The sequence below is a fragment of the Malaclemys terrapin genome, chromosome 10 (assembly GCF_027887155.1).
Source record: "Malaclemys terrapin pileata isolate rMalTer1 chromosome 10, rMalTer1.hap1, whole genome shotgun sequence".
NCBI lineage: Eukaryota > Metazoa > Chordata > Testudines > Emydidae > Malaclemys > Malaclemys terrapin.
In genome coordinates, this window is record NC_071514.1 from 79,362,220 (window position 1) to 79,373,343 (window position 11,124).

The following is an 11,124-nucleotide window of genomic DNA, read 5'->3' on the forward strand; positions in this document are numbered from 1 at the left end:
GACCCAAAGCTTGCACCTCCACGGTGCCATCCTCGTGGTTGAGTTCAGCGCAGCTTCCAGACAGGTGGGGGCTTTTCAAAGATGCAAGTAATAAGCCATGGTGTGTGGCACCTTATCTTTCCAAAACCCTTAAAGATACAAGGGGATAAAGATGGAAGAAAAAAAGATCGTCCCCATTGGATTTTAACCAGTCGTGTCCACTTCTAAATGTCTCCTTCTCATTTATACAGACTTCCAAGGATCACGTTCTGGCACCCAGCTAGGGGACAACTCTCTCCCGGTAGCACAGTGGCATTTTTGATTGTTGGAGTTTACATCCCCAGTGTGTGTGATCACAGGCGGTTCTGAGACACACTTATGAGAAAGGTGTTTAACATGGGAGACTCGATGTAGATCAGATTATCAGACACTGATCAAACCTTTATGGATACAAACATTCAAGTCAGAGCTTTCCATGATAAATACGCCCTCTTTTCCCTCCTCCCAGAAACCTCACACTAACCCTCCCAATTCTGAAAGGTGTAACAGTCCAGGGTTAGCTTTATCCACATTGAAGAGGACATGGATTGAAAGAAGTTAGAGGACAATTATCCCCTTCCACTAGGCTAGCCAACTGTGTGTGTAGAGCAGATCTAATGAGATGTCCACCAGACCCAAGCAGGGAAAGTGCGTTACCTTCAGGCTGTAGCTGTTGGTACAGTTCAGATGCTCCAGTCAGACTTGTCCTATTGGCTCCATTTTGACAGTGCAAGCGGCACAAAGTGCCAGGAAAGCAGAGCAAAACAGAGCCATGAAATAGCAAGTCACCATCATAGCTCACAGGTACGGGGCATCTCCCACAAGTTGTAACCGGAAACCCCACAGAAGCACACCCGGTGCCCATGAGATTTCATGCTGACAGGCACAAAAGACAAGGGCAAAGCGTTTACGATAATTTAAATTTTAATCAGCCAAATATACAAGTTTGGGTTGGTTTGTTTTTAATTTATTGAGTTTTTCTTTTTACCTGGGTTTTGGTACAATCAATGAAGGCTTTGCTTTAAACAAAGGATGATGTGGTTAAAAACTGACACTATCCCTAGTCAGAGGAGAGAAAAAAGGAGGGAAAAGGGGGGGGGGGGGAGGAGGGTGAAAATGGGAATGAACAGCACTCCAGAAAAACAGCCCTGAAGTGAGGCTTCCAGACTATTCTTACAACACTCTGCAGCTCGATTTCACGGGCTGTTTGCAGAAGTGGGTCCTGACGATACACCCCCCCGACCTTTGGGTTTTCATCAAGATTACCGACCCCATGCCCCACCCCCAAGCTGACAGAAAAATCTAGGTTTTGTGATCTAATATATGAAGCATTTCCCCTCCCACCTTGCTCCCCTACCCTGCCCCTAATGTGTTCTCAGTCCTAAAAACAGCAAAAACATTCAGGTTTCCAAACTGTTACACAGAGAAGTGCTGTTCAGCACGGTTCTGCCCTGAAGATAGCAGCTGCCCCCCCCAACCCAAAATGGAATTCTGTGCCAAGATGAAGACGAACACACTGTCAGTGTCTCTTGGAGGTGAATTTGACTTCGATGTTGCAGTACACCCTATGTGGTATGCAACATGGCAGAGTTCCTGGCAGGCACCAGGCAGAGTTCCCTGGAATTCTTCCTCCTGCATGTCCTGTGCTTATTTGTTAAGGGATAGTGATTGCAGTCTTTTGCCTGCCACAGACGCGTCATCTTTTGCTGTGGGAGTGGGAGGGGAGAAAGAAAAGAGAGAGACTTGTCAATGTTTCCAGATGCAGGTGGGGAATTGGTGCTGTCTCGGTGGCCCTAGAGACAGAGCTCCATTTAGCCACACTAGACGTATAACAGCTTAGCAAGTTTCCCTCTGCCACCCCCCTGCTTAGATGCTAAAATTCCTGGTGGGCCCACATCCCGAGTGAAAGGAGAATGCCATCTCTACGGTCCATCCTGACCCTGGCCTCAGTCATTGGTGCCAACTGTGGAGAGATCTGTGCAGTGCGAAATGGACTGAGACCAAACCCCCATCACCACTTTGGTTCACTAGATACTTCAGCTGAATTAAGGGTCAGCCTGTGACCTAGAGGTGCAAAGCTCTATATCCTATTACCAATTCCCTGAGCCGTTTAGGCCCCATCCCATATGTAATTCTGATGCACAATATCCAAGCTGTTTGCAGGGAATTCACTGAACTGCTGGTGCGAACATGTACAAAAATCCACTACCTTTGCCTGTTCAGCTGAAGCGCTGAGGTGTAGAGAGCAATTCCCTCCTTACTTTGCCTGCTCACTGCCTAACTAATCTACCCCTTTATGACGCAGCATAAAGCAGAGGATGAAACAAAGCTGACTCTAGGGTTGAACAGAATAGCTGTTTAACAGCACACAGTAACAGCACTGGTAGAAAGGGAATACTATGCCTACTTCGCTTGTGATACTGAGATCACAGCTCCTGGAGGTCTGGCTGCCGGCGAGGACAGTTAGGGGTGGACTGAATGAGGAACTGTTATTGTAACAGCCTTACCTTTTCTTTCCTCCTCTTTCTTTTTGGCAGCTTCTTCCCTCTGTTTCCGGATGATGGCTAGTCGAGCGAGATCTGCCTTTGCCTGTTCCGTTTTACCAGCTAGATGCATTTTCATGTATCTTTCTTTTGCTTTCTGCTTCTCTATTTCTTCTCTGTTTGAGTGAAATACACTAGTCGTCATGGTATCCAAATTAACACACAGGTATCGTTAGCGTTAGAAAGGGGATTAAGAGAAGGCGTGATCTCGAGCAGCATCGACCTCTGATCTTGGAGCACAAATGCGCAGTCATTTCAATCTCTAATTAGCATTTTAGCAATCGAGCAATTCAAGGAGGCTGAAGATCAAAATAATGTTTAAATCCTTTTCAGCGCAGTCACGGGGCTTGGGAAAAGCCATGCTGAAGATGGCTTCTGGCTTGAAAAGCTACCTAAATAAAGGCTTCTTTCTAACATTCATTATCACCACACCCAAGTGCCTCGCAGTAGCCCGGTGAATTAGGGATTGTTTCTGTTCCCACTGTGCCAGGGAAAACTCTGGCACAAAGAGTTAAGTGACTTAGGGTACGTCTATACTACCCGCCGGATAGCGTTCCATGTATCGGGGATCGATTTATCGCGTCTCGTCCAGACGAGACAAATCCATCCACGAATCGATGCCCGTACTCCACCTCGGCAGGAGGAGTAAGTGGAGTCGACGGGGGGAGCCGCGGCAGTCGACTTGCCGCCGTGAGGACGGCCAGGTAAGTCGAACTAAGATACTTCGACTTCAACTATGCGAATAGCGTAGCTGAAGTTGTGTCTCTTAGTTCGAACCCCCCCGCTAGTGTAGCCCAGGCCTTAGCCTCATATCCCACAACAGGACAGTGTCAAACCAGAGCATAGTCCTCCTGCTTCCCAGTCTAGTGCCCTACCCAAAAGCCACCCTTCAGCTGTAGGAATCGGTATTGAATCAAACTCGCACTTTTCTCTCTAAAAACTCACGTGTGAAATGGCAACTGAGTTCAAGACTGAAAACAAAATCTAAGTGTCCACTGGGGCAAGTAACTTCACTCTGACCCCAGGAATCTGGAAAACGCACTCCCATCAATACTAGGGCTCCTGCCACACCAGGAACTTAACAGGGTGACCCTTGGCATGGTATTTTTCTGCCACTACGCGCTAATGCACAGGGGCAGTTATTTCTGATTATTGACATCAGGCTTTTAGAAAGGAAAACTAGATAGCCAGCGTCCATGACTAGGGCTACTAGGTGCTTAACACAAATAATTAATAACCATTATAATAATTAGCAGAGGAAAACACACTTATGCCCGTCTCAATGCGTTTCGCAAAGCTGCCTGACTTTAGGATGACAAGGTGAGTGAGGTAATATCTTTTATTGGACCAACTTCTGCTGGTGCAAGGGACAAGCTTCCAAGCTTATACAGAGCTCTTCTTCAGGTCTGGGAAAGGTGCTCAGAGTGTCACAGCTAACCACAGACTGTTTAGCATAAGTAGTTAACACATGTAGGATGGCTGCCACCAACATAGGCTGGCTCTACTTAACCATGTAAGTTCCTACCCAATGAAATTGGGATCCAAAGTGAATCCTGACAATTATCTTCACACCTACTGTGACAGTGGGCTCAAATAAATAAAGGACCTCACTGAGACGGCAACTTCCCTCCCAGCAGGTCAGATTTACTGGCACTACGTGGCTTGGCCATTGCAGGGGGCAGAACATTATTCTAGGAACAAACACAGAACACACATCTCTCCAAGCTATAAGAGAGAAGGGGGATTGTTACCGCTCTCTCCGCGACAGCTCCTTGGGTCCATCCAGATCCAGCTGAGTTACTTTTTTGGCTGTCTGAACAACGCGATTGGGATTCTCTATGTCTATCAACCCTTCCACGCCTTTGCGCTTTTGCTGGAGTTTAGAAACAAAGGACATGCATGTTATCAATGAGTTCTGTAGCTGTCAAGGCTCAATGCGTCTTCTTCACATACATCCTAGTGGAGAAAGTTCACTCACGTGGTCATTACCTCTGAAACCAAACCTAGACAGACACTAAAAAAATTCTTATTACCAGGGAATATATCTGCTGCCACATCATATTTTACTTTACCATGTGTTTTCAACCCCATTGTTAATAGTGAACGTTACCATGTCTGTTTCTTCCACTTCAGTGTACAGCAATGAACAAATTATTAATGGAGTGAAGATTAACTGAGAGGAGACACACACTACGTTTAACTTTAAAAAAATCCCACCGTCCTTATAAATCTGGGCTCAGGAGCCCACAAATACATGGGGAAAATTAAAATCAAGGATTAGCAGGTTGGTTGTGCCTTGAGAATGTGGGGTGTTCATCTACGTTAAATGCATTGGGAGTTACGGTACCTGATAGTCCTCGTCATCTTCGTCACTCTCGTCTGAATCTAAGGATTTCTTCTCTTTTTTGGGATCTCCTATTGCCCCCTCTCCCCCTTCTTCTTGCTCCTCCTCTTCCTATGCGTTTACAGGAGATTAAGAAAAAATGTAAACTGATGAAATTGCAACCACTAGCAACGACTCTTTAAAAGAAGTCAGCACAGTGAAAACATTAATAGGCAAGGGATACAACTGCATGGCCGAGAATGTCAGTATTATTGGTATGTCTTCTCTAATCAATTTTATTTTTATTGCATTCAAGAGCAAGATACGTTTTGTCCCCTAAATGTGTCCCATTATTCACATCACCTGCATTAACAGGGTCCTCAATAAGAGACTCCACTGCTTTCTATATACAATATGATATCCACTGCTAGGTAACTTGATCACCATATTCTATGTTTCACATTTTACCTCCCACAGAGGAAGAGAATAAGGGACACATTCTGACTTTGGTTTCAAGTGCTCGATACCCCATTGATTTTGATAGAAACTGCCTAAACATTATTACGAATTAGATCCAGCTCTAAAACTCTATGTCACCAACAGAAAATCTGGAGAATTGCAGATTGTCAAACCCAACATAGAAGCGTTTCCACATATTGTAATTCAGGTGACAGAATGATTTACACCACTTGACTCTAAGCTGCCTTTGCTCATGAACTGCAAAATAATTGAGTATAAAAGCAGCAGTTTATCTTGCTAAGCACGTGACCAGACAGAACACATACCCTGGCCTTTTGTTTTTCTGCTTGGAGCTGTGCATCAATCTCTTCAGGGCTTGTGTACTGTCTTGCTCGGCCTTTGTGGCCTCCTTTTCTACCTGCATGAGAAATTAAGTCAGTAGCTGATTTAGTGAGATGTTTCCACAAACTCAAAAGCCTGTCCCCCATTCTCTCTTGGCTGTAGTTGTGCATAGTACAGACCAGTTCTTCTTCCAGTAAAAGAACACAGAAGTAGCTCAATAATTCACCAACCTTAATCAAGCACTTCGAGCCCTTAGATAAATACACAGAGAACTGTTATTGAACCACAAAAGTGTTCAGAGAAAAACTTTCAGACTTAGCTTAACCCCTCCAGTTTCTAGGGAAGCCTGCGCCAGTTGGACCATCTAATCCAATGGTCTGTATTTGAGAGGGCCCAGTTATACCTGGCATCACCAAAAAAGAACATAGCCCATCATCTCCATAAGATTCTCTACATCATGTTAGCAAATAAAAGCTCTGATCAATTTCAACTTTTCCTGTAGTTCACTAGCGATGTTCTCACCACTCCTCAAGGTAGGTACTACTGTTTTCATCCCTCAACTACTACAGACACCAGGCATTGCAGCACGGTTCTGTCAGGCTATAGAAGGATGAGGAGAATTACGCTTCCAAGGGCTCAAGATAGTGGAATGACACCATCCTTCCCCTTCCATCCACATCCACAGTTGCCTCTGATTCACTTCCTGGGTTGGCAACCAAATATAAATCCCACAACCACTCCCTACTCTGCATTTACTACACAGCAGGAAGCTGCGCTCTAACTATGCTGCCACAGAAACACTAGGGAGTGACAGCAATTGTAAGTGAATTTCTACTATAACCCTGATTTTTCCTGACTGTCCGCCGCCCCTACACACATATCCAGAAAAATGAGAGATGAAATCAGTTTCCCTGGATGCATTGCCCTAGCTGAGATCCGGTACCTACCACCAAACTTTAATACCTATCGCCAAACTTAAATTGATTGATGTGAAATCACTGAAACTATTAATGTTTCCTGAAGAATGGCAGCTCCAGTTGTCTCGGCACAAGACATCCAAGGACTGCTGGAGACCTGAGCTTTCTTTTTTAAGCAGTCTCTACCCTTTTCCCTGCAGACACAGAGCTCAAAGTACAATCTGACCACTAAAAGTACTTTGCAATTATTTTTTTGCCAAACAGTTCATGAGGGGGTTCTCTCCTCCTGCAGATCTCAGGAGGGCCACTGGCAGGAGCCATGGGACATCCGTTTGACCTCTTTACCCCCCTGTTTATTCCCTGAGGTCAGTAAGTAGCCTTGCGGGGAAGGGGTCAGGGGCGAGAGATCAAGGGAACACTCTTCCTGAGATCTGTATGAGGGGAGAGCACCAGCTCCCCTGCAGAGGTTCAGTAGTGCCCAACTAACCTAATTTGTTGAGCTGGTTGAATAATTGGAAAATGTTCATGAAAAAACTGTCCCTTTTTTGGCATTAGTACGTTGGTCCAGCAGAGGCAGGCAACCCCCGTTTTCTTGATCAGAGCTGAACCACTTACTGTGACCGTGGCTGGAGTTGTCTTGAGGAATCTACCAAGGCTGGGGGGGGCACAACTGTTCATGAGGAGGGCTCTCAATAGCTCAGTAGCTCCAACATACCTCCCCCCCCGCTCCCCTTGTCCTCTTTCCTCACACTGCTTATCACTGATTTTCTAAAGTCTCTAGGAAGGGAACTTTGAACATGCAGTTCTTAGAAGATCTGAAGGGGGGAAATGAAAAAAGCAGGAGGCTTGAAGGGAGAATTCCCAGCCAATCTTGGGGAGCTCAATAAGCCACCTCCCCACAAATCTTAAGAAGCCTCATGGCCCCTTCACCTCTGCATTTCTACGTTTTCTAACATGAGAGGTGAGGTTCTGTACACTAGTGGCCTTGAAAGGGGATATTCACTCAAAGAACTTACATGTGCCTGCCGCCTTCAAAAAGCCTGTGATGGATTTTCAGTTGTGATTTCAACTACAGTGTCTGCAGCCACTGATAGATGGTGCTGTACATTAAAGGACTTATCTATCCCAGTAAACCACCCTTTTTTCTCACAGCTTATAGAGATGCCAGAGTAGCGTTACAATTCAAAATTGGTTACTTATTTTAAAAAAGTGTGGCATGACTGATACAGGTACAAAGTAACTACTATGCTGTAAACTTTATGCATTATTCTACCCCATGAAGGGCTACATGATCTAAAACAATGATCTGCTACAATACTACCAGGGTAACTAGGCTCTTTGGTGTCTGGCAGATGCATTTTCAGGCATTTGTTTTCTTTATGTGTCAGGTCAGCTTATAACAGTAGATTTCAACATACTTTTTCAAAAAATAAAACTAGCCTGTAACCCCCTTTGGTCTTCACATTAGGTGTTGTCAAAAGCAATAGATACGAAGAGCAAAGCTTATTAGTTCTAAGTTTTACCCATTCTACATTGAAGCCTGTACCAAAGAATTAAGTATTGTACCGCTCAATACTTTTACCATCATCTCATCAACTAGAATAAGATGAGACCTGAGTCACATTAGTATGCAGATATTTAATCAAGGAGGGCATAGGGAAGGCCTTTGCTCATGGTAAGGAGGCAGGACTGTAAGGGGCTTTGGGCTGTGAGTTATGCGTTATGCAACCTGAGTTCTATTCCTAGCTCTGCCACTGACCTGCTGCATTACGTTGGGCAAGTCACTTCACCTCTGTGCCTCAGTTTCCCCATCTGTAAAATAGGGATAATGAGTCTTATCCTCCTTTGCAAAGCACTTTGAAACCCACAGATGATTGTATTTTTAAATTATGGTAAAGGCACACAGAGACTAAGATAGGCATGTTTTTAAATACATATTTATTTCAGTGTATAAGAGTATTACTATTAATGTGAATTTAAGCTTAGAAGAATTTTATGGAGCTATGAATTTAAAAAAAAAACTTGGGAAAACGGGTTTTGACAGCCTCTAAACAGAGATCAAGAAGTACTTCAGAAACACTTGTTCTGTATTAGCAGATTTCAGTTATGCATCCGAAGAAGTGGGCTGTAGTCCACGAAAGCTTATGCTCTAATAAATTTGTTAGTCTCTAAGGTGCCACAAGTACTCCTGTTCTTCTTGTATTAGCAGACAAGCTCATATTTGTGCAGCAGAAAGGGTTTCTCTCCCAACACATTATGAACTACTTCTTCAATAGCGCTATTTCTTTACAGAACATAGATTATAAAACAATTACACACACACCTTACAGAAAAGAGAAGAGCATTCACCGAGTGGATCCTTTTGGAGCAAGATGTATTTGTAATATATGCAGCTGCGGGTTTTGTTTTTTTAAATTATTGACAGGATTAAATCCAAGTGTGCTACCAAACACTGCAGGCAAAACCCTGGCCCCCCTGAAGTCAATGGCAAAACACCCATTGATTTCATTGGGGCCAGGATTTCACCCTGCAAAGCCACAGACAAACTTGAGAGGGGTATGTTTAGAATTGTGTGATGAATTTGGAATAGGAAAAATTGAATTTATTGAGCTTTCATTATAAAAATAATTATGAGCATCAATACAAATAAGTCTGGAGCCTTTTCCTAGGTCTAGCAATAGTTTTATATAGTACAAACAGGTATAAAGGCTGTCTGGCCTAGATCAAGATATCAAAGAACCTGTATTAAAAAACTGGGAGACAAATCTTATGATATTAAAGATGGGGGGGGGGGGAGGGGGCAGGAGGGTACTGTATTTGATGCCTAAAGAATATTCTAACAGTCTGGCAACAGTTCACAAACTCAGTTAATGGACACTAATAAAGTAAATTGGCAGAGACTACAGGAAGTGTAGAATGGGGAATAATAATTTACATTAACATAGTAAGATTTGATTCCATAGAAAGCATGCAAGAGCCAATTATGTGGACAGATTTAGTGAATCTAGAGAATGATCTGGGTAGATCCAGCTCAGACTTGATGGACTCTCATTCCCTCATTAGCTCTCCTGTACCACATGCAGGCAGGTTGGTACCCACTGCATAACAGTAAGATGCTGTGAGTGAAGCTATTATGGTGGTGGGTTTGGAGCCACTAAAAACTCTAAAATGAGACATTAAAAGTCATCTTTGTGTCTTCTTCTGTACTGTCTGTCTCTTATGCAGCAAGTAACCACCTTCTCTTCATTTAGATCAGTAGTTCTCAGACTTTTGTACTAATAGCAAGCCTCTGAGTGTGACCCCCCCCTTATACATTAAAAACACTTTTTTATATATTTAACACCATCATAAATGCTAGAGGCAAAGTGGGGTTTGGGGTGGAGGCTGACAGCTCACGACCCCCCATGTAATAACCTTGCGACCCCCTGAGGGGTTCCAACCCCCAGTTTGAGAACCCCTGATTTAGATCCTTTCTACATATCCCCAGAGGCCTCTAATCCACTGAAGGAAGAATCTTAAAGAACCACATGCCATCAGCATCCCTTTGAAACAGGCCCCATCAGTCAATACATTGGGTACATGTGAACTGCATTCTGTGCCCGATTTAGCTTGTGAGCTCAGTGCCTCATGTATTCTGTACAGCACCAATCATACACTCCATGCTCAACAGATGCCAGCCTCCTCCCCAGTGCAGAACAAAACCCATCACCTGGCACTAGATCTGCTATGGGCCACCAGTCCCACTACTTTTCCCCTGCTTCTCCCATCACCCACAGGGGCTTCAAGCTGGTACTCCCCTGAACCTGCCATCGGTCCATGGGGGCTTGCACCTCCCCATAACCCATCACTCCATTCCCCTGGGCTTGCATCTTCCTCTCAACCCAATCGCTCCAGGGGGTTATACCCCTCCCCCAGGGACTTAGGGCTTGCCCCCCCCCTTGATCCTATCACTGCTGTGGGGCTTACACCCCTTCCCCAGAGCCCTAAGGCTTGCCCCGACAAACCCCACTGCTCCTGGGGAGCTTATACCCCTCCCCCAGGGACCTAGAGCTTGGGCCCGCCCTTAACCCACCACTCGTGGGGGGGTTATACCCCTCCCCCAGGAACCTAGGGCTTGCCCCCCCCACCCCACCGCTCCTGGGGGGGCTTATATCTCCCCCCCAGGGATTTAGGGCTTGGGGCCCCCCTCCTTAGCCCCACCGTTCCTGGGGCCTGTTTCCTCTCATCCGCCCCTCCCTCACCTCCTTTCGGCATAGCGGCGGTGATGGCGGCTCCGGCAGCAGCTGCAGCGAGTCCCCCACTCCTCGACCCGGAAGCGGAAGCCGCAAACAGCAGCCCCAGCGCGCGGCTCCCTCCTCAGCCCAGTCACCAAGCCTGGCCCTGGAGCACGAGGCCCCCAGCACAAGGGCTAACCGCAGCACTGCCTGAGTACAAACCGAGCCGCTACCTTCCCATTGCCCCTCACTCACGGCACCAGTGGTGAGGCCTGTCCCTGCTCCTTCCTTCCGCACCCAGCACCCGG

General features: G+C 45.6%; 1 protein-coding gene across 1 annotated transcript; it reads right to left on the reverse strand.

The window, feature by feature from the left end:
* Positions 1 to 924: 924 nt before the first annotated feature.
* Positions 925 to 10,950, reverse strand: PDAP1 (PDGFA associated protein 1). The gene is made up of 6 exons (XM_054041794.1): positions 10,844 to 10,950; positions 5,670 to 5,761; positions 4,909 to 5,016; positions 4,313 to 4,434; positions 2,526 to 2,677; positions 925 to 1,724 (listed from the first exon to the last, which is right to left on the reverse strand). Exons 1-6 carry the CDS (start codon positions 10,854 to 10,856, stop codon positions 1,666 to 1,668), a joined length of 546 nt encoding a protein of 181 aa, XP_053897769.1. The 5' UTR covers positions 10,857 to 10,950; the 3' UTR covers positions 925 to 1,665.
* Positions 10,951 to 11,124: the final 174 nt, after the last annotated feature.

Excerpts from the sequence above, each read along its gene's own strand:
- PDAP1 (XM_054041794.1), bottom strand. Across the intron at positions 4,435-4,908 it reads AAGATGACGAGGACTATCAG|CAAAAGCGCAAAGGCGTGGA; the intron begins GTACCGTAACTC and ends TCTAAACTCCAG. Across the intron at positions 1,725-2,525 it reads GAAAGAGGAGGAAAGAAAAG|CAAAAGATGACGCGTCTGTG; the intron begins GTAAGGCTGTTA and ends CCACTCCCACAG.